This window comes from Abramis brama, assembly GCF_963993115.1.
Source record: "Abramis brama genome assembly, chromosome: 17".
NCBI lineage: Eukaryota > Metazoa > Chordata > Actinopteri > Cypriniformes > Leuciscidae > Abramis > Abramis brama.
In genome coordinates, this window is record NC_139979.1 from 7,992,668 (window position 1) to 8,017,032 (window position 24,365).

Below are 24,365 nucleotides of genomic sequence, written 5' to 3' on the forward strand. Positions count from 1 at the left end.
AGGCTGAGCATTGTCTGAGTTTGATCAATGCCACTAAAGCCTCAGAAGTGAAAGATTGAGTGGCATTGATCACCCATAAGGTCGACAGAACACTTGTACATTGTTGACTTGCATCTGTACTGTAATCTACCGTATATTACAGAAAAAAAGTTGTGCATTGTTAAATTTGCACTGTTAAGAGAAAACAAAACACAGATAAGTCACATCAGTGTATAAAGAAAATAAAAATCATTCTAAATATAAAAGAATAGCAGAGTCCACACCACAACGATAACGGCAATCACTTTCATAACAATTGTTTCCAGCTGATGAAAGATTAAAACATTGACAGCAAAAAGCTCGAGCATTTAAAGCGGCGGAAGACAAAGCTGGCAGCGCGCTTAGAATAAACAGAACAATATTGTCCACAGGTGTAGACGCTAATATTGTTATCGTTATCGTTATAGTTATCTGTTATAGTTATCTTTCTTGGTGTGAACTGTCACATTTTATTATTATATTCAGAAAAAAATGTAAATACTGGTAAAGCGAAATATTTACAAACATTATGAACATATTTGAGTTCCCTCACTCCACAACAAAAAAGTATTAAACTAATTTATTTAAAGCTATAATGAAACTACAGCGCATGTAGAAAATGCACTATACAAATAAACTCGAGATCATGGATCCCTGTCTCTTTTGGCAAAAAATCCAAATTTGTGCATGTTTTGCTTCCTTGAGGTTAACTGCACAATATAAATCATTTGGGAATATAAATCACAGCACATTTCAGAGTATATATAAAAAAATAAATAAAAGTGATTTATATTTCGTAAAATATGGTCTAATGTTTTTAGTGTGACCCCACAGTCGAGGTAAGATGCTTAGAGCAAAATTGTAGCTTTAACATTTATTCATTTAGCAGACACTTTAATCCATAGCAAATAGTACTACAAGTAAAAGTCTACTTAATGCTATATTTGATTTAGAATCATAAGTTGGAGTTTTTGGACACGGAAATCTGTATCTATATGTCTTGGCTTCCCTTAACCCTTCTTACTGAGATTATGGCAGCCTCTCCCTGGAAAACAGATTATGGAGACAGCCAGACCGCTGAGGATTATTATGCAATTTTATGATCATTATTAGTGCATTTAGGGTTAACCAACTTCCCAGTTTCTGATAATCAGAATGATTCCTTTACATTTGAATGACTTTGTATCCTTGCCAACTCCAGGTGTCCAGGCCACCAGCAAAGCATTTCAATCCAGTTTTATTGACTCAAGTGCTTCCACATAAACTCTAAGCATAATCCCCTATGTGTTGGCTCTGCTGTGTGGTGGTAAAGAGAGGGCCACTGCCTCAAACGGTGTTGATTCCCTCCTCCACACAGAACAGCCTCTTTTCTCCTCCCCCTCCCCCTCTTACCCAGTGTGTAGGTTGCTTTAGGATAACCGGAGAGCTCATGGTGGAGACCGCGGTGGTCGTTGCGTTTTAGAGGGGGTCTGGTACCTCGTTTGGGATGGGGATGTTGAACGATCGCGTTCTGTTGGACTAGAACGGGCAGCAGATAAACAGAGGACGCGGTGTCTCCAATGCATTCGGCTTGTTAATCTGAATGTATCGTCTGTTATGTCGGCGCAGTGCCATATTGAGAGGCTACTGTAAAATAAACGTGGGCATCACGCATTGATTTGAGAAAACACCCAATGACATGTTCGAGTAAGTAGCAAATGGGTTAGTTATGTTATGCAATGCATGCGAATGTTGTATTTGTACAAAACCGTATGCTAATGTTGTTTGACGATTCACTTTTATCAGTTGTTCTTGCTTCACAGTGTAGTAGTAGGTTAAGGCGTTAACACGCATGCAACTGCGATTGCATCCCCAAACCGCACTGATGACATCGACATTCTTTCTGTTTGATCAGTCCAGTGAGCCCAAATGCACGTTCAGCACTGAGGATTAGATTGGCGCGTGCCGTAGTTTTACTTTGTGCAGGTTTAGCATGCAAATCGCGTTTTCGTCTTACGTTTACTTTATGTAAATTGCATTGGTTTACGCAGTATTGATGTCAGTAACTGAAGCTCGCGACATTCGTATTTTAGCTTCAGCATCACAGCACCCATTCATTCTCTTGACGTTTCCTCAAGCGATTCGTGAACAAGTCGTTCAGTTGAATCGGTTCTTTTGAACAAATTGTTCGAACCGGCTAATCAACTGGATGGAATCGATTCAAGCGGTTCTTGAATCAACAAATTGATTCATTCAACTGAGAACCTGTTGTTTCGAACATGCCCGACTCGTAATGACAATCGATGATTGAGCTAAAAGCATTGAGTGGAACAAGATTTAACTAATGGACTAAAAAAACACTTTAATAGCCATATATATATCAGAAATAAGAACACATTTAATGTACTGATAATTAACTTTTTATTACTTGCTTTTTATTACTTGATTGTGACAGTTTTGTCAACACACATGGTTTACATGTCAATGACATTAGACTCTGATTTAAGTTTTTTTTTAACCTTCTTTCTTTTTTTCCGCTTAATTTGTTTGTGAAACTTTACATGAAGATTTGATGTAATTTGCTTTCACAAATATGTTACCGTTAAATAGTTTTCAAAAGGGTTTTTACTTTTGGGGGTTTATTCTGGAATTTGTTAGGATCTTATTAAATTTGCATAGCATGTTGTTTTACTGCTCTGTTGTTTTGTTGTGGAATCGGTGTCACTGTGTTTTTGCTGACAAGTAAAACAGGAAATTTTACATTTGAAGCCTACTAGATCAAATAGTTAAAGGGATAGTTCACCGATAAATTAAAATTAGCCCATGATTTACTCAGCCTCAAGGCATCCTAGGTGTATATGAGCATCTTCTTTCAGACTAACACAATCGGAGTAACCTCTGATGTGGGATGTAGGAGTAGCGTAAGCTATGAGAGTAGACACTTCTCGCGGTCCAAACAAATAGGGCTTGGCAACAAACTGAAGCTCCTCTTCTCTTATATCAAAATCCTCTTACATTTCTCTTAAAAATTCTCGTTTTAGACTTCTAATTCATGACCGGTGTTTTGTTTTGCTCTATCCTCTGCACTTCAGTGTTCATCAATACATCATGCTTCGGGTCAGAGTTCACTCTACTTAGAACTAGACTTGCGTACGGCCGTTACCAGAAGTCAGTAATTATAGTTTATAAAGTTATAAAAATGTATATTTTTCTTACAAAAACCCATTGCTTCGCTTCAGAAGCCCTTTATTAACCCCCTGGAGCCGTATGGATTACTTTTATGATGGATGGATGTGCTTTTTTGCACCATTAACTCCCATTATAAAGCTTCGAAGAGCCAGGATATTTTTTAATATAACTCAAGATTGTGTTCATCTGAGAGATGATAGTCATATACACCTAGGATGGCTTGAGGGTGAGTAAATCATGGGATGATTTTCATTCCCCCCATACCCCCCCCACCCCCACCCCCACCCCCTCTCCCCCCCCGATATAATAAGTTGTTAAAGTCTGAAAACTGAAGTTGAATTATATAGTTATCATTTATTTTGCCTATCAACAAGTATATTGTTATACTTTTCTGTGACACAATGTTAAGATTAGTGGTTGATCAACATGGGTTTTTCAATTTTTGATTCTTAAATTATTACTTTTGGTACTTTCCAAACTTGGATATTTGGTTACATCCCTGCACAATGCCACAGTGCTTTTTTTGTAAGAGTCTGTAGTTACGCTGTGACTCGCCATCTTCTCATCTTGCATCAGGCGTGTCTAATCAATGTCCTGAAGTGTGACTACTGTCTGTTATGGATTTCTATGGTGTTTTTGAAGGTGGTTTCACAACTTTTCTTGCACTGAACATTCAGTTCGAACTAACTGAACTCGCCACTCAAATGTACAGAAAAACTTGTGGTCAAGGTTGCCAAAATATATATTTTTAGATGTTTCAAATGTCTTTAAATTAGTTGATTTTCATTAGTGCTATCAAGTATGTATAAAATACATACAACAATTCTTAAATGTTTTGCATGCTTTTTGTAGTAGCAAGTAGGACTGGGTGATTTATTAAATATTCACAATATATTCCTAATGATTATTCTGGTGACATAAAATTAAGCAACATTGCGAATATGAATATATATATTTTGCTGCATCACCCAACCCTAGTAAGAACAAATGATATTAAGGATTGATTTTGCATGCCTTAAAGCCACTATGACAAAACAGGTCTCATATGTCTGCTATTTAAATGTCTCATCAGACTGATCAAATGCTGGTGAACAGATAAGGCTTTGTGTTTGTGTACAGAAGCCTCTATCTGTGTTGGTACCTTTATTTTACTGGAACAGGAATGGAATGCTTCTATGGAAACGATTGTTATTATAAATACACTCTTCATTCCTGGGCTTCGACCTGAACTTGTAATATAGGACCCATCCTGGACACTCCTTCAGTTTGTTCAGAGTGTGATGGCTAAAATTCTTCTGAATGACAGCTTGATTGTATTTTGAAACATATTAGAGACTTTAAAGTCATACCTTAACTTAAAACGGATGTTGTAGACCAGAATAAGTTAGTTGTAATCAATACGTGCTGTTTGGTAAATAGTGGATCAACCTTGTCTTATTTGTTGTTTCCTTGTGCACAACCCTGATGCCCTTAAGGGCGTTTGAAGCAGAGTGCTGAAATGCCAGATGACTTTTTGTATCTCCTTTCTGACCTTACTTTTCCTCCGTCTCCAGTACAGCCAGTAACTCTCCGCGCAGCACTCCCGGCAGCTCGCCCTCCTTGCGCCGTCGTGTTCTGGGAGGCAGAGCCAGCGAAGGGGAGACAGGTGTGGACAGAAGTGTTGGAGGTTCAGACAGTCCCCTGCCTCCTACTCCCTCCTCATCAACCTCTTCATACCCGCTCACGGCCCGCCACTTCACTCGCAATGCCAAGGTAAGCCACATTCTCGGCCGGTGAGATTGTTGGTCATCTCTCATGTCTGATACGAATAGCTCTCGCTCTTCCACCCTCATGCTGAGCGCAGTATCATGTCCTGTTTGGAGTGAATAAGGCAGGAAGAATGGTAGTGTTGCAAACAGTTATTTAGAAATTGTTCTTAAAAAATTAATTAAACAGATTATAGTTAACGTGCACGTAACAATTAGTAAAAACTAATACTGTGAAATATTATTAATACTATTTAAAATGACTGTTTCAGAAGTAATTCTGATATGCGGATTTAGTGCTCAGTAAATATTTCTTATTATTGCCAAATTGGCACAATAAGACCAAAACATTTTTAAAGAAAGTAAATAGTGTCCATTTTGATTGTTTTGTTGAGAAAGAGTGTAAATTAAGACCCTCATTCATCTTATCCTCTCTGTTTCAGAAAATGCAGAGCTGGTATAATGTAAGTATCCTGGGGTCTTCAGAAGTTCATGCCTAAGTGTTTTGTGCTTTAGCTGACCGTGCTGGTTCCCTCCACTCACATCTCTCTCTGATATATAGGTGCTCAGCCCCACGTACAAACAGAGGAATGAAGACTTTCGTAAACTCTTTAAAAAGCTGCCTGATACAGAGCGTCTCATAGTGGGTGAGTTTTACTTCTTCATGGGTAAAGCAAGCAGAATGTAATGAGTGATATTATTTTAAGTCTAGCACAGTCCTTGGAGTGATTATCTGATGATCACATGGCCTTTGGTTGTGTTTATTTTATTTTTCTGTCTAGATTACTCATGCGCACTGCAGAAGGACATACTGCTCCAGGGCCGTCTTTACCTGTCTGAGAACTGGCTCTGCTTCTATAGTAATATATTCCGATGGGAGACAACGGTAATCCTCACATTAACTAGTGCTCCAACAACGACTCAATAATGAAAATAATCAACAATAAATTTCCTAGTGGATAAACTTCAAGTATTTCATAGAGAATGCACATGAATGTCAGTCAAATGTGGTGCAGAAAAAAAGAAAGATGCATATTTGTTTGGATCAAAACAATATTGGTTTGTTTAAAAGTATTGTTTTAAGGGACTTAAACATTAAAGATAAAATAAAAATAAAGAGTACTCTCTTACATAAAAAATAATTTGTAAGTAATCATACCTGGGGCCCGTTCTTCGTACATGGATAAGTTATGTGGATTTTACTGTTGACGATATGACATAAACCGCACATTTGAATTGTGACAGCTATTATGTGGGTGGCTTGATGCTGTGCAGGGGATGCAGATAACCTTTAAAAAAAAAATCTTTTAGATAAGAAATATGTTCTTGACATTTAAGAAACTTTATGCCTTTAAGAGACTTTATGCTTTGTAGCAAATCCGCTTCACGTGTAAAATTAAATGAATTAATTACATTAATTACAATAGGCTACTCTTGACACTGAAAAATAGCCTGTACAAATACTAGAAACCGTGAAAAATGGAAATAATTGGGAATCGTGTAACAAACATTTACACATTTAATTTATTTATTAGAACTTTTATGTCATTTTGCCTGTTTGGCTGTTTCCTCTTTTAATTATATGATGTCATTCCGATGCTGTTTTGATGCCAGCCAATCGCTGCATTGTTGATCATGGTTTCGAGTATCGATATATATTTGCCCTTTCCAATGAATGCAAGAACGAACAGTAATCTTAGACAGCTTATTCCAGATAATTTTTTATCAAATAAGCAAATTTGTTTGAAATACCAAATTAGCCAGAAATCAATTATCACAATTATAGAAGTATTAAGCGAGGTACGAAGAATGGACCCCAGGTAAAAGTCAATGTAAATTATGATTAAAATGTGTATTTTATATATGTATACAAATATTTTTTTTGCACACAGTATATTGTATATATTAAACACTACTGTTAAAAAGTTTGGGGTCTGTAAGATGTGTAAGAGAGTGTTTTTGAAAGAAGTTTCTTATGCTCACCAAGGCTGCTTTGACTTGATCAAAAATATGGTAAAAATGGTAATATTGTGAAATATTTTTACTGTTCAAAATAACTTTATTTTTATTTTTATATATTTTATAACGTAATTTATTCCTGTGAAGCAAAGCAAAATTTTCAGCATCCTTACTCCAGCCTTTAACGTCACATGATCCTTCAGAAAACATTATAATATGCTGATTTGATGCTCAAAAAACATTTATTTTTAATGTTAAAAACACTTGTGCTGTTTAATATTTTGGTGTAAACCCTGATAAGTAAAAGTTCAAAAGAACTGCATTTATTTGAAATGGAAATGTTATGTAACATTATAAATGTCTTTACTGTCACTTTTGATCAGTTTAATGCATCCTTGCTGAATAAAAGTATTAATTGAAATTTGAGCTGTAGAGTATATACTGAAATTTGCATATTTGGAATATCTGATCAATTTAAAAATAATCAACATATTAATCGATTTTAAAAATAATTATTTGTTGAACAAACCATTTGTGCAACCTCTGCTTTGGACAGTTGACTCAGGCAAACCGTATTTGTAAATCCTTAATATTCTTTCTCCCTCTTTGTATCAACAGATAACCATACTGCTGAAAGATGTGACCAGTCTGACCAAGGAGAAGACAGCCAAGCTCATCCCTAACGCCATCCAGATTAGCACTGAACACGAGAAGGTACCGTGCTGCAGACATCGGATATGCATGCTAAAATTACCATTAAAGGATTTCTTTTGTTAGCTCCATTTTGAAACTCCCAAGCCAATAAATAATCTGCCTTTGATTAAAATTCCAATCTTACATTTGTCAGCACTTCTTCACATCATTCGGGGCAAGGGATCGCAGCTACATGATGATCTTCAGACTATGGCAGAATGCACTGATGGATAAGGTAAGAATTGCACTAGTGCACATTTTATTTGTCTATAAGACATAGCCATAAGACATAAATCTCCTGTCAGAATGTGCGCTGTGTATTTGTCAGGGTAGACAATTTCAAATGGCAGGCGACCAACGTCGCTTGGCCATCGGCCATAATAATTAGCATTTGGCAAGATGCAGGTGGTGACTGTACAGATGCATTGCAATATTCAGCAAGCTTGTCGGTTAGAATTGAACAATAATAGAAAGCTACTGCGGCTTATATTGTTTCAACTAACAGTTCAACAACTGCTACATTTGCTGAAATGTTTTCCTCTGCTGTAAGTTTTAGTTAAAAATATAGTAAAAAAAAAATCTGCCAAACGTAAAAATAACTCAAAAGTCTTTAACAGTACTTTATTATTTTTTAGATCATGTGCATTGTTCGAAACTAGTAGGCATCACAAAATTACATTTATTTTACGTGAGTAAATCATTTTCAGAATGCATTGCAACCAATGGAGTCAGTGGAAATGTTGCTTAGAAATATACTTTTTATTTATTTATAAATAAAGTAGTTAAATAATATCTGTAATTAAAATAATGTTATTAAAATATAATCCAGATGAAAATAGTTAGTGAAATATAATATTTCACACAGTTTTTGTAATGCATTCTTTGTCCTTATTACACTGTTTGCTAAAATCATTAGCAGGCTGATTCATGTAATTAAATGGCGTTTCAAAGTCTTAAATCAGTCATCACCTCTGCTGCCTCACAGAAATGCTGTTTAAGCAATTTTTAGCCTGTAAGACTCCATACCGATCTTCTACTTGAAGTACTGATATTATATTTCTCATCCACAGACTCTGTCTCCTAAGGAGTTATGGCACATTGTTCATCAGTGTTACGGCACTGAGCTGGGGCTCACTAGTGAAGATGATGATTATGTCTCCCCTACTGCTGAACATATGAACGGCCTGCTGTGAGTCCACACTGAGAGGAATCTGTTTATGAAATTTTATTTATGAAATTTACCTGATAAACACGAGGACAGACAGAAGGTCACTGTGTACCTGTATCTTTATTTTATTTTTAGGTTTTGGTTCAAAAAGGCCACAATTATATACATGACTAGAATTTAAATCGTTTAAAATGAAATTGTACTTATCTAGATAGATAGGTAGTATAGTAGACTTATCTATCTTCACCACATACATATACATACACTCCATTTTGTTGTTGTTGTTTGTTTTGTTCAAATAGGCCGTATTCTATACATTAATTATATACAGTTGCAATCGAAATTATTCACCCCCATTGGCAAAATTTACAGACTTTCAGCTGTTTGCAATGAACAAATCAAACAAAAGTAATTGAAATAGCGCAACACAACAAATACATTTTTGCAGCTTGGCTTCAATAAATAATCAGGGTGTTCTGTACATTAGACTATGTCTAGTAGCAGAAAATGTCTCTTTTAACAAGCCTGACACCTGCGTCTCACTGTCTCTGTGCTGTAGGCCAGGTGAGGAGCCGGTCTCCGTCACTGACCTGCTGGATCTGGGATCAGTGCCGGTGGCTCTGGTGGGCTCCTCTCCACCCTCGTCTGCCTCAATTCTTCCCTGTGCTTCAGGATCTTCACCTCCATCCTCCTCTTCCTGCCAGCCTGTGGAGGTGCCATCTACTCGGGCCACCTTCGAACCTGAGCCCAGTCCAACCGGCTCCCAGAGCTCACTAACCCCAACCACAAACACTGGAACTGCCCTGTCCTCAACCGTAAGTGTCCAGCTACTGTGAAATACTAGTCAGCTTGGTTATGCTTAAAAACATTACAATGGAAATTTATACACAAAAGGTTGCAAAAATCCATTGATGCACTGTGATGCATAAATATTTTAGAAATACGCTGCTTGTGTGCATAGTATGCTACTTTGTGGGTGAATCATTGAGTGTCATTTCTTTTCTATTAATCTGTTAACAAATCAGTCTTAATGAGTGCGTTTGCATGCTCGTTCTTGAACCGATTATGCTTAATAAGCCGACAACGCGTGTGGTCATGTAAATGCGTTTAACCTTTTTCCTTTAGCGGCATATGGTCATAAACGGCTTAATAATAAACCAATCGACAGAGCTAGATTTTTTTTTCCCCTTACTCTGATTTCGCCCCGGCATTTAAACAGCTTAACCTTCGTTCTGTCGGCTTATTTAAGTGTGCATGTGTGATATGTGACAGGAAAGCGTCCTTACACAGCATATTTAAGGGCATCCTGCCACAGCAAGTGTTTCGCAGTAGGGGAGAAGAAATATATCAACTTTTTCTTGACTCAAGAAATGTAAAAAATGCGTTCTCATCTAGTGCAGCCAAAGGACAAGTGGTACAATTCTAGAAACTTCCAATATGAGAGGTGAGCAAGTCTCTGCAAGTTTCCTGCTGATAATTTGAAATACTCTGGCGTTTTAATGCTTTATTTAACATAACAACTCTGAGTGAAATACATGAATGCTTACGTTTTGACGTCACCACCAGGAAATAACCTGCTTTTTTTAATGCAGTCTTGTAAATGCGGTTTAATTGACCCGCCCCCTATAGTTACTGTTGCAATGTCTGACAAGCCACGTCGCTCTCATGCCCCACCATGTTCTCACGGAGTGAAAAATACATTGCGGAGCAGAGAGGACACTGACAACACGCTGACAGACAGGACAGACCAGACTTGAAGCAATGAAATGAAATGAAATGAAATCACTGAAATGAAGCAAAGTCTCAACTTTCAAATTGTCTTTTTTTAAAAAGAAATTTTAACAATAAAAACCATTTTGCGGCTCTTTAATGTGTCGTGCCAGGTTGTTGATTTGACATGTAAACCGGTAAATCTGGTTATTTCAATAAACTGATTTTTGGTAGTTATCAGAATATTGGTGTGCATGTAAACGTGCTTAAGGATTCATTAGTAAATCTGTTTGTTCACAAATTCACAAAAATCACAAATTAATGAAAAGTCATAGAAATTTATAATCATAATAGAACCTGAATCATTATCAGAAAAAATTATTTACACCCATGATCATTTAATTCAGGTTTTTACAGTTTTTGAACAACGTCATGTAGATGTTTTATTGTTAAGTATTGCCTATACTTCTATGACTTTATTTTAGTATTATTTATATACTATTATAGTATTTATTAATATTTCAGATTTTTTATGTACATTTTTAAGTTTTCATTTTTTTAAAATGTCTATTTAGTAGGGGTGTAACAATACATTGATATGGATAGATCAAATGACTAATGATACATATACACACACACACACACACACATTTTAACACAGTTTTAGTTTTAACAATAACAACACTTGTTTGAGAGTGTTTGTTTATTCTCTTCCTCTCTCCTCTTTTTATAGATCTTGGAAGAAGGTGGGGACAGTCAATCAGAATCAGCCAATCAGTCACTTCAGTCCCCTCTCACTGTCCCACACAGCCTGGGAAACCTCTCCTCATTGGATATGACCAATGATGAGGATCTCCCAACTGACCCCAGCAATTCCTCTGATACTCAAGAAGAGAGTGAGTGAGAGAATTGACCACAGATTAAAAAAAAAGATTTGAAACCATTCTCTGTACAGAGTAGATGCATATGTGTTAAGTAGATATGTCCCTGAAAGTTAGACTGGTTCATTTGATCACTTTGACTCTCCACAGGTGAGGTGGAGTCTTTCTGTCCAGACCTCAACGGCCGACTGCATATCAACACGGTTGTTCACATGAGCGTGGACAAGCTCTACGACCTTCTGTTCTCGGACACTCACTTCATACAGCACCTCTTCTCACAACGTCACTTCACTGGTCAGTTTATACTTTTTTTGTAGCTGTTTTCCATTCTTGCGACTTCTATATACTTTTATTTTTCAAATTGAGTCACTACAGTACTATATTTAATTTAAAATACAAAAATGTGGTAAAAAGACTAGGGGAAAAAATGAACTATTAATCTAAATTATAAAGTATATTAAATAAATATTAAAAATGTAAATATGAATGATATTAATTATATTAAAATATTTTGAATTATATAATACAATTAGTTTGATTTGTGTCTTTTTAATGTTTCATGAACAGAAAACATTTCTGCTAGCTTTTATGCTTTTACATCCCATATTATTCTAACATTAAAGGGTAGCTAGCTGGATTAGCTATTCTATATTTACCGACGTTCCCATTATTATGGTTACATCACCTTCTCTGATTGGTGGGTCTCTCATCGGAAGTTCAGCAATTAAAGGTAGGGTAGGTAGTTTTCGGAGAGGCTACTAATAGAGAGGCTCTTCCAAAATACAGTAGTTATGGCGTGAAAGCAGCATAAGTTCATTGTTTTGGTTCAGGTGGAACTATAAAAGGCGGTGACTGACATCTGTCTAACTCTGCATAGCATTCAGATGCAATGATTGGGCGAACATTTTATGGTCCTATGCCTTCCACAGACGTTATATATTATATATGATTGCTATCAAAACCCCCATTATTAAACCCCATAGGAAAATCTCAAAGGAATCAGCTTGTGAATGCCATTTTTTTTCTTCCAGAACCCTACTGTAGTACTCATTTGCCCTTTAGCATACTTTACTTATTGAAATACTGCCTCTAGTGGATTGGAGCTCCTGCTAGCATTTTATCTTTGACTGTGTTGATAACTATTCTATGCATGGCCGATTTGTAATTGCCTTTTCCTGCAGTTTTCAGATCCCACGTGTCCACATTTCCCCCCTCCCTTTTTCTCTTTTCATGCTGTTTGTCCTATAGGGTCCTTTGGAGCAGATAATGAGAGCTCACTATTTGGTTTCACTATGTTCTATAGCATAAAGTACCTTGGTGTCATTCTTTTTTTCTCTCTTGGTAACTTTATTTACTTTGTACAGCAAATAATGTCAGAAATATTCATGATAGATCAAGAGATGATAGCCTCCTCACCACAGTGTGAGAATTGTTTTTTTCTCATGCTGAGCTCTTTGTCTATGTTGTCTGCATGGATAATTGCCCCCTTCTCTGTGCCCCTGCAAGTGCTCTGACTGTAATCACACATCATTCTTCCTTCCTCTTCTCTAACTGTTCTTTTTCTGCTCTCTCTCTCTCTCTCTCTCTCTCTCTCTCTCTCTCTCTCTCTCTCTCGTGTGATTGGTTCAGATCTCTCTGTGCACGAGTGGCAGCAGGACAGCAGCAGTGGGAACAGCAGTAGAGTTCTGAGTTACACCATCGCCATCAACAACCCGTTGGGCCCAAAAACCGCTCCTGTGGTGGAAACACAGGTGGGTCCACACAGCTCTTTTTCTTTGTTTTTATCTCAGCTGTTCTTCAGTCTTCCTCGTTTTTATTAAAGGGGCAGTTCCCCCCCAAAATCAAAAGCCTGTCATCATTTACTCACCCACATGTTGCTTCAAACCTTGTATGTATTTCTTTTTGCCAAACAAAAAAGAAGCTATTTAAAAATTTTGTACAATGGGTCCAATATTGTTTTGGACTCCATTGTATGAACAATGTTATTTTGTGTTCCACTAATGAAATAAAGTCATGCAGGTTTGAAACTATGTGAGGGTGAGTAAATGATGACATAATTTTCATTTTTAGGTCTTTAATACATTTACATCTTTACATTCCTTTACATTTGAAAGAGCAATGCCATAAAAATGCATACAATTGAAGTAAAGTTTTAACCCTGAAATTTGATGTAATAGACTATTATTATTTTATATACTAGACTATAATGAACAAAAGTTTTGCAGGTTAAATACAAGTTAAGCTCTCTGACATCACAAAAATATTTATGACTTTTGACAAAAAAAATTATTTATAGAGAGACAGTTACAATAGAAGTCTACGCACTAAGGCATTGCACTAAAATAAGTATTAAATACACACTTATATCTGCAATATTTAAACATTATGGTCTGGTTTTACAGACAGGGCTTAAATTAAGCCAGGATTAGGCCTTAGTTCAATAAGGACATTTAAGTAGTACAAGTTGTTTTTAGTTCAAACAGCTCAAACATGCATTTTAGTCTGGGACTATAGGCTTAATCCTTGTCTGTGAAACCGGGGGTTAGTATGTTAACATCAGTTTAAAATTGCTTTCTAAACTTGTGCAGTTATATTTCATATTCAGATCTTGCCATGACCATGTAAACCTGATAAATCTGCAAAGTGCGCAAAGATACCAGAAAAAGATTAAACATTAATATTTTTTAAAGAAACACAGGTTTGCTGTGCTTGTTTCTGGTTCTGCAGAATTAGTAAAAAAAAAAAAATTATATATCAAAATTACTATAAATAATGATGATAAAAATAACAAAAATAAAAACAATTTTACTATTGTAATAATACTATTTCACTGTAAAAAATTGTGTATTTAAGAAAATATAACGAAAAGAAAAAGAAAATTTTATTATTTTTAATATCTAATATTTGTGCCTGTCTTAATTTCTTCATTTTCAAACATTAAATCATCAAGTTTTTTATTTTGGTGGAAAATCCCAGAAAAAGCCCCTTTTTTTTGTTATTTAAATCACAGCATTTGTGATTTGATAATCGCTCTAAGCCATGTTGTGGTTTTATTTCATGAATTTTTAGTTAATGTTGTGCCCTATTCACATGGTTTACTTATTACTAGAAGTTCATCCACCTAGAACCGTAAACCCACCACTAAAACGTAAATCCACCTTTTCAGCTCATGCACACATAAACATAAATGCTTCAGAAAAAAAACAAGCTTCATATTGCTGCTTTTTAATATTCCCAAATGTTAAAGACTTCCTTTGAAAGTGCATTCATGTAAACACAGTTTTTGTTTTTACAAATTGAGGGACAACAGAACCTTTCCTTTATTGATGGGTTTAAGCAGATGGTAATGTCAGTTTGGTATATTTTGTCATGTTGCGCAGACTCTCCACAAGAGCAGCTCTCGGGGGGAGTGTCATGTGGTGGACTCAGAGGTCATAACCTCAGGCATCCCCTACCAGGACTACTTCTACACTGTACACAGATACTGCCTCACCTCTGTCAACAAGCAAAAGAGCCGCCTCAGGTAGAACTTCCTGGCCATTGTAATGCACGTATTGTTATGCTTCAAATGCAAACACCGCTGAGGGACCCATTGTGTGTGTGTCTGCAGGGTCTCGTCTAACATCTGCTACAGGAAGCAACCGTGGAGTCTTGTGAAAGCTCTGATAGAGAAGAACACTTGGAGCGGCATTGAAGAGTATTACAGACACATGGGTAAGCAGGTTCTCATCCAAGTGTAAACCTTTAATGCGGCATTGGTGCTAAACATTATCCCCTGCATTCATTGTCAGAGACAGAGGTGTGTAAGTTGGAGACGCTGTTACAGTCGGAGGTTTCCGTGGTGAGCTCTGGGGAAGTGCCTTCCGCGGACTCCGCCAAGACGCCGCCCGGCCTGCGCAGACGCAAACGCAACTGTCCGAGACGAGCAGGAGAGCGGGAGAGAGAAAGGGAGGGAGCGGGAGGAGGAGGCGGGGATCGGGGCGACCGAGGAATTGGAGATGATCGCGAAAGGAGAGAAGCTGGTGAGTCAGTCGACAGAGGAGCATGAGCTGAATTTTCATGTGAAACACATTGACATCTAGTGGTGGAATGTGGAATTGCTTTTACTGGATTTAAAATATAATCCTAATCATATAAATAGATATTTTCCATCAAAATAACAGCTCTCTGGTTTAATGATTGAAAGTACGAAAAAATTAAGACAGCCATACTGTTATGTAAAATAAATTATTATAATATTATTATTATTATTAAATACTTTTTATTACAATACAATACTATCTTTGTTGATTTTTTTTAAATGTCATTTTAAAATGTAATGAAATAAAATAATATTTTAAAATATTTTTTTTATGAAGACAGCATAATATTAATATATACATTTTACTGTTGCTCTTTAAAACAATTTGTTCATTGTTATTATTATTATTATTAAATGCAGTACATCACTATTAATATTTCTGTATTGATTTGTTTAATAATGATATAATTTAATGGAATAAAACTAATATTTTGAATAATAATATTGAAATATTTTAGAACAGTATAAGATTAACATCTATTTATGTTTTTTTTACTGGAATAAACAAGGATGTGAGTTTTCCGTATTTTCCAAATTTTTGCGTAAATCCAAAATAAAATAATCATAATAAAATAAAAAAAACTTAATATTATAAATTTAATATTTTCCTCTAAAATAATAACTCTAATTATATAATTGTATAATTTAATAAAATATAAATAATAATTTGAATAATAATAATTAAGAATTCAGGTTTTCCTTTGTTGTAGCTGATCACATGCCTGCTTAATGAGTTCTTTTGCTGTTCTCCAGGTGCTCAGTATGTGAAATTAGGAGAGAGGTGGCGAGGCAACAACAGCAGCATCTCCACCATTCTGCTCATTGTGAGCTTCATGTGAGTGTTTTTAGCTTTGGCATTCTATAAAGATCATTGCCTCTGTGTGCATTTGTGTAATGTCAGCGTTAATGTGAGCTGCTGATGAAATCAAACTCCCTTTAGATGAACAAAATTCAATCTGAGCTCATTGAGGCTGACAGGTTGTCATCACTGCAGTGGCAGCGTCTTTTTTGGTCATGAGGACTTTAAGCTCGGCTCTGATTTCTGAAGATTTGAATGTACCATATTAACTTACACGGTGGACAACACGTTTTGGTTATGTTTATTTTTAGGACAATGAAAGATCTGTCATCTTTTACCCATTTTACCCTTTTTTTTCCATCTGTGTAACACAAAAAGACATGTTCAGCAGAATTTTTTTGCTGCATTTTTCCATACAATTCAAGCGGATAGGGACTGGGGCTTTAAAGCTCGTTATTCAGTAAATATTAACTTAAATGAGTATATTTTTCACAGAAAGCTATCATACGGCTGTGGAAAACTTTGCACATAGCATACAAGTCATGTAGACAACTTTAATGGTCATTTTTAGTGCTTAACAGCTCCAGTCCACATCCACTTTCATTGTATAAAAAGAGCAGCCTGGACATGCTGCTAAATATTTCCTTTTGCGTTCCACTGAAGAAAAAAATCAGTGTGACATGAGGGTGAGTATATGGTATTAGAAATAATATCTGAGTAAGCTATCCCTATTAACACACTTTTCCGTGCATAGTGATATTACACCCCGTTTATAATAACATCAACATCACCTAAGGAGTGTCTCTCTCTCTCTCTCTCTCTCTCTCTCTCTCTCTCTCTCTCTCTCTCTCTCTCTCTCTCTGTCTCTTTCCATTTCTGTTCCTCCCTTCTTTTGCATACTAATATCTCTCTTTGCTGTTTTTGTCTTTCTCGTCTCGCTTTCCTCGCTTCCTCCTGCTTACAGGATCTGTGTCAGGTAGAGCCTCTGTCTTTGTGCTTCAAGGAAAACACATATTTTTCATGACACAAAATGAGTGCAGACGACTATATTTAAATCTCTTGTCTTCCTCCAGTCTGGTGGTTCTGGTGGCTCTGAACATGATGCTGTTCTACAAACTCTGGGCGCTCGAGCGGGCTGCACACACGCTCGAGACCTGGCACTCGTACTCTTTAACTGACAGGTATGCTAAAACAATCCGAGTGGCTTACACACATAGTGCTTCTTGGCATGCTGATTCGGGAATGTGTCTGTCCGCAGCCCTCTGCCCCAGTCAGCAGGAGAGTGGGCGCAGGTACTGCAGCTCCAGAGGCAGTTCCACCAGGCCCAGTTGAACAAATGGCAGCAAATTTTACAGTCTTCTGTCACACTTCTGGATCAGGTGTGTTCCTGAGCTAAACTTAAACTTAAGATGTTCAGCTCTTCATCAGGCATTCGAAATGTTGTATTTTCTGAAAAAAAAAGAAATTAGTATTAATAACATCAGAGTGTGAACATTTATATGACTTTTTCTGAGATTTTGTCTTGCATCTATACCAGTGATTGTCAACCACGGGTCTGGGGCCCACTTTCTATTTGTGATTTCCAGACCTGGAAAAAATCATGGAAATGAATAAAATATAAAAATGTAATTTTTTTCTAATAATGTCAAGCTCAATAATATCTTATTAGGTCCAAATTATGAGCAAAAAAAAAAAAAATCTAAAATGAAAATTCATTAGTAATTGAAAGTGTAAACTCAGAACATTCAGTTATTGAAACTTATGGAATTTAATTATTTATAATTATTGTAATAAATGATTTTAATAAAATACAATTTTATATATATATATATATATATATATATATATATATAAATTTCCACTCCTAGTTTCTGTAAATGAAACTGTAATGACAAATCTGCTAATTTTCCAGAAATTCCAGAAATGCTGCCCTTCGAATATTGTCTTTGACAATAGCTTCCATCCATTTATTTTTATGCGCATTTTGGGATGTCACGTAAAAAACACTGGATGGAAATGCCAAGATGCGTATAAATTCTAAAAATGCACTCAAAAAACGTGCACTCAAATGAGGCAGATAAAAAAAAATGTATCCGATAAGAAGACAAACACATTTACCGAATAAATCCCTCGATGGCCAATTTCAGAATCTCATGTATAACCCGCTTAGAATATTTAGCTTATTGTCTTTATACTTGTGAATGTTCTGTTCTTTAGTGTGAAAAAAGCTGGAGAAAGATACATTTTAATGAAAGGTTATAAAAACAAACTTTAGTTCCTGCTGAAAAAAATGATGTAAACCAGTCTAAGCTGCCATGTCTCTCTGAAGTGCCCAAAACCCCTTTAAAAAAAAAAGGTCTCTGGCGTGCTAAAGACTGCAGCCTCTAGCATCGGCTGCTAGCGGGCCTCTTGAGGCCAAGGCAGTGAGGTTTACACACGCAGCGACTACTGGCCTACGTTACACAGGCTGGCACAACAAACCAGTTTAGGCTTATGATATTAGGTTTTCTTTATGATAAATAATGTAGGGGCATTTATTATGAAAGTAAAAAGGGTTGATTTTGAATGGTTCCCCCTCTCTAATGTAGATGAAACAGTCTCTGGAGAAGCTCCACGGAGGAATGATCACACCAGAGGTGCAGCAGGAGTCTGATCCAGCACCAGACACACTGACGGATCAGTGAAGAGCATACGGTAACCCCTTCACACAACCGTTTACTGACTCTGGGCCCTGTGACATAAATCATGGACAGGAGACGGTGCTCTACTCAGTGACATCAACGTTGGGATTGATATGGGTAGCTTTTAGGTTACCCAAGTGCCCCAGCAGCAGCTACAGGACTATAAACTAACTCAACTCTTCTATCAATCTGATTCTGAACACCATGAACTCTGGGACCGAAGCAATAACACGCACGTACGGGAGCGTCTGTGACTTTCAGCTGTGCTGCATCTTGAGCCGTTTTGGTCCGTACTGAGTGTCTGAGGAAGCTCAATGTGAGCTTGTAGAAAACAATTCATCTTGGACCTTTTTTTTAAGAGCTTTTTTGAGAGATGCGTTTGAGATTTCAAAGAGGGAAGTGTCTTTCTCTTCTTTAGGAGGTTTGAAAATCAACCTCCAGTCTGCTCCGAGAGACCTCTCAACTTGTCTTTTCACAACAAACGTATTTTTGTGTTTTCATGGAAGAGAAATTTCATTTTCTCTTCTGTTTTGGTATTGTTTTGATGATTTCAGAGCTGTTGCTGCAACTTGTTGAAAGTGTGTCAGACCATTACAGTATTTATTTAATAGACTTGAATTACAGTCTAACATTGTGTTTCTGCTCAAACGAGGACCAGTGTAGAAATGGGTGGAACGAGTGGTATGAATATGAATTTCCATTTTAGCAATAATCACGTGGAAAAATCGTAATGACAATTAGAAGTTAATGTACAAGTAAAATGTGCAGCTGTTAAGATAAGAGTATCTGAGTGACGATTGTTTTTACACACTGTTACAATTTTAACCATTGCTTCTTTCTCCCTAATGTTTCAGTTATTATTTTTGTTTAAAATCCCTGTGTATTTATAACTTAGGGGTGAGAGGAGCTGTTTCATGTAGTCGAGGTGTCGGGAAACTTGTAGAGTTTCACTGGAATCAAACTTGAACTGTTCAGAGTTACTGTTAGCTCGAGCAGCTGAACACACACACAGATTGGAGGATTTCAGTCGTTCCTGGGACTGGACGTTTAGGACCAAGCAAAACTCAAGGTCAGGAGGAATATGTGATGTACATTTCACTCAACACTGTGGGCGAATCTCACATAGAACATGTCCATGTGTTTCACCTCAAAATCAAAAGAAAAAAATAAGTATATATATATATATATATATATATATATATATATATATATATATATATATATATATATATATATATATAGTGTCGTATATTTGCATTGTTACAATTTCCTGACAATTAAGCACCCCTCAATTACTGTGAAATAAAAGTATCCTGTCCAGACTATTTTTCATTTTTAGTTCATTTCTTTTTTTTTTCTTTTATGAATTATTTTTCTAAATTAAAATAAGCATGATTTAAAAGCAGTAAAACAAATACTGCCAAGTGGTATAAATAACAATAATATATAAATATATTAATAATCTTATTTTGTAATTTGACATTATGAAAATATTGTCACAATGCAAAATATTTATTTTTTCTATTGATTTTAATTTGAAATTCTTGACAGGCTTGGTGAGATTCACCTACGAGTTGATTATTTTTTTTCTCTCTCTCTGTTTTATGTTTGATTATTTCATTTGGACGGTCTGTTACTGATGATTTTTTTGTCCTGCCCTTCAGCCTCAGTGATCTCTCCCTTCTCTGAGTGTTATCAGAGTGTCTGTCTATATGTCTGTCTGCGGGCGCTGCTGTGCAAAGCCCTTGCTGAGTGATGAAAGCATGTGCTATTTATTCGGGTCAGGGAGGGAGAGAGCGAAGGTGGGATGTATTGTATAGACACGATTGTAAAGATGACTTGTGACAGTCAGAAATGCATAATAAAATGGCAAAAAAAAGTGAAAATTTGTGTGTATTACTAATTGGAATATAATTTCCTTTAACCTGTGTGTGTATATACACGCACACTTATGTTTGTGGTCGGTAAATGTTTTTTTTTTTCATGTGTATGAAAGATCTTATGCTCACCAAGACTGGATTTATTTAGATAAAATACAGTAAAAACAGTCAATTTAATAATATTAATACAAAAGTTACAAAATATATGATTTCCATTTTAATATATTTTAAAATCTAATTTATTCTGAGATTTTTTACAAGATCCTTCCGAAATTATTATAATATGCTGATTTGGTGCTTATTATCAATGTTTAAAACAGTGGACACTGTATAGTTTTTTCCCCCCAGGATTTTTTTGACGTTTCAAAATAGAAATGTCAAGAGAACAGCATGTATTTGAAGTAGAAATCTTCTGAAATGTTAAAAACATTCTTGACCCCAAATGGTAAAAACAGCAGACATTCAGAAAAAGAGATATATTTAAAAAAAGACCAGCTGTATTTTTTAAATGTATTTTATTTCATACTATCATGTCTTGTCATCATTTATTTGGCAAGCAACATTTTCACTTCAACATGAAATGCATCCTGGAAGTGTTGAGGCTGTTAAGTCGTGTGCATATACTGTACAGACTCCACAGAGGTGCAGACATTGTCAGATAGTGACATCGAAGTGTTATTATGATACCATCTATGTTTTAGTAATCACAGCACTAAAAGCATATGTGGTCGTGTTAAAGTTTTGCGCGTTTATGACGGTGTTCATAAAAGTGCATTTAAAATCATGCAGTAGAAATCTACCAATTTAACAACCTACGAATGAAAGATATAAAAGTAAGAAAGCCAGAGCTAAGAAGTCTCAAGAATGTTCATTCATGCATAAAAGGCAGTGAGACTATCGCAGTGTAATGCTGCCCTCTGTAGTCACTACCCGAAATTGGCTACTAAGAGGGAGAGGAAAGACTGGAAGTTTTTTTGTTTTTTTTACCGCACTTGTGAATGAATACAATTGATTCCTGCTTTCCCAATCCGTTTTCTTTCGAAATCATCATGCATTAAGAGCCAGAGTCTTGCGCATCCGTCCTCATTCGATTCATTCAGTCATTCTCAATCGATTTCATGCAGCCCTTGATTATCTTGTCAGCAAAGACAAAACGAAAAGCGGAGGGATGATCAAGTCAACATTAGAAATGATTAATAGCACAGATCCTATACGGCACATTCTTGATATATTTAATTGTCACGTTAGTTTCGGTAGCTGATCTAGACTATGACATTTTAGACAACAATGTACTTCACGTCTATTATTATAACATGTATGTGACATTCATTTGCCTTGCATTTATTTCTTTTAAGAGAACGATTTGAATAGCTTTATATGCTACTGGCAATGTCTGCTTTTCACCATGAATGGATATTTTGTGCTTTATGGTGTTAAATATATTTGCTGTTTCACACCAAGACTAAATACAGAGAGCTGGTGTACTGTTTTGTAAATGAAAAGAACAATTTAAATGTACACTATGTAACTTTTTTGTTCAAAATTAACATTTAAATAAGTCACATCATCAATACTTCTTCCAAAACATCTTACCCTAATTCACTATGCTAATCTCTTCATCCCGTGAAGAGGACAGGGTTTTTCACCTATACTGTGACCAGCCACCCGGGGGCGATCAAAACGTTTTGGCTTCACTTTTCAGGACTTGTGTGGCACTCTTGGTGTAAACAGGGCCTAAGCTCAACCTTAACAAATGCCCAACCCCACCCCACCCCACCTCACCTCCACCCCAACACCAGTCTGATGCCGCGTCCCAATTCAGAGGCTGCATCCTTCCAAAGGCGCATTCAAAGGCCGATTGCGTTACCGCTGCGTGACGAAGGCTTCTTCAAATGCCTCTTTCGTTTCCCATGAAATGAAGGATACAACAGATGGATCCTTTACGGCCTTGCCTACCCCATAATTCATTGCGCGCCAGTGAGGACAGGAGTTTTATTTTATTTTTAGAGAAATTGACCGGATTACACTTTTAAATGTAAGTATTGGGTTTCAACTTGCTCAAATACAACGCTCAGTCCGACCTTCGAAGGATGCAGCCTTAGAAATGAGACACCGCTTGAGACTGCTGGTCTGGCGCATAGGTTAGTAGTTACAACGAGCAAGAAAGGAGACATGGAGAACGCTAAATCTCAAACATCCAGTCTGCTGGCAAAAAGAGAACGTGACGAACTGAGGGATTTGAAATGTTGTAAAAGTGTGGCGGAGATGGCGTTTTATTACTCAACGGGTAAGGTATTTTATTGAACAGATAAATTGCCATGTAGCTCTCTAACAGAGTTAGCTGTAAAGCAATATCTATTGTGAAGGGTCACATTCATACCCGAAGTCAAGCATATCTGAAGCACAACCAAAACAATATTCTTTCTCAAAATGCATGCAGTTTTTTTTTTTTTTTTACTGCTAGAGGGCCAAAAGTTACATAGTGTACCTTTAAGTGAACTATTATGATTCAGTAAGAAAGTTTTAAAAGTAATGGTTAGCTTACATGTGGTTTGTTAAATTAGTTCTGGTTCAAATCCCCTGTATGTGAGAGGGACTGTACTCAGATAGGAAGCTCTTGTTGTAAATTATTATTTGTTGGCATTAGTTATGTAATGCTAATCACAGTTCCCAGCTGCCAAATTTGAGATTTTCTGTCCGATTTCTCTTTCTACATATATTAGGGGTTAAACGGTGTACACAACAATAATGGTTCGATAAGTACCTTAAGTCACGGTCTGGTGTGTTTTTGGTACAGCAGGAGGGGAAACAGTGCTTTAGTGAACAAACTATGTTTCTGTCTTTAAATATTAAAGTCTGTCAATACTGCTGCAAAACACTCTTCCTGCTGCCATTTAATGTTTTTTCAGGAAAAGATTTGAAGTGCTTCAATTTTGGATGCAAAATATTTTTGCATAATATATATTTTAGTCAGAATTCTTGCGGTCCCATTCTAATGCGCACAGGTGTTGTGCCTAATTTCAACTCCCTGCTAAATTATTAGCCCTTGTTGAAGCCTCTATTTAATTGCCTAATCCTAACCCCACCCCCATGCCTAATCCTAAACCTACCTATACTGGGGCAGGAGTCAGAAGTCAGGACGACCCCCGCCAGATTATTACCCCCCTGAGTTCCCATAGCGGCCTCAACGAGGGGTCTAACAATTTGGAAGTGTCTTAAATTTGGCACCAAACCGGTGCTCATTCAGCAAAGTCTGTGGAGATTAATGGAAACTTGTTTTGCATTTTGCAAAATTGAAATACTGGCGTGAATTTCATTAATTTACAGACATGGATGCAACTTTCCCACCCAAAGTGCGAAACTCAAATTACATTCTGCATACAGAAAAATTCTGCATTAAAACAACGCCGCATCGGTTGTGAACAATGCGAACCGAAAGAATACGTTCAACGTTACACCCCTAATATATATATATTTTAATACGTTTTTTTTATTTTCCTATTTTTATATTACTTTATGTATTTGTGATCTTTAAAATAATGATATAAATAGATATGTTTTCACATATATAATTCGATTTGA

The 24,365-nt window shown here is 36.4% G+C and overlaps 1 protein-coding gene across 4 annotated transcripts in view; it reads left to right on the plus strand.

The window, feature by feature from the left end:
* gramd1a (GRAM domain containing 1A) overlaps positions 1-20,789 on the plus strand; it is a 29,712-nt gene extending 8,923 nt beyond the window's left edge. For 3 of the 4 annotated variants that reach the window (XM_084088241.1, XM_084088243.1, XM_084088242.1), the window contains 18 exons: positions 4,740-4,938; positions 5,375-5,395; positions 5,494-5,578; positions 5,714-5,817; positions 7,509-7,604; positions 7,738-7,818; positions 8,654-8,772; positions 9,311-9,566; positions 11,195-11,357; positions 11,493-11,636; positions 12,972-13,093; positions 14,723-14,865; positions 14,953-15,056; positions 15,134-15,364; positions 16,177-16,258; positions 17,296-17,403; positions 17,481-17,601; positions 18,811-20,789. In XM_084088241.1, the coding sequence (XP_083944367.1) occupies positions 4,740-4,938; positions 5,375-5,395; positions 5,494-5,578; positions 5,714-5,817; positions 7,509-7,604; positions 7,738-7,818; positions 8,654-8,772; positions 9,311-9,566; positions 11,195-11,357; positions 11,493-11,636; positions 12,972-13,093; positions 14,723-14,865; positions 14,953-15,056; positions 15,134-15,364; positions 16,177-16,258; positions 17,296-17,403; positions 17,481-17,601; positions 18,811-18,906 (2,275 nt within the window). In that variant the 3' untranslated portion in view covers positions 18,907-20,789. Of the gene's footprint in view, positions 1-956; positions 1,705-4,739; positions 4,939-5,374; positions 5,396-5,493; positions 5,579-5,713; positions 5,818-7,508; positions 7,605-7,737; positions 7,819-8,653; positions 8,773-9,310; positions 9,567-11,194; positions 11,358-11,492; positions 11,637-12,971; positions 13,094-14,722; positions 14,866-14,952; positions 15,057-15,133; positions 15,365-16,176; positions 16,259-17,295; positions 17,404-17,480; positions 17,602-18,810 lie in introns of those variants that run through there. The other variant, XM_084088244.1, reaches the window with a different exon arrangement.
* Positions 20,790-24,365: the final 3,576 nt, after the last annotated feature.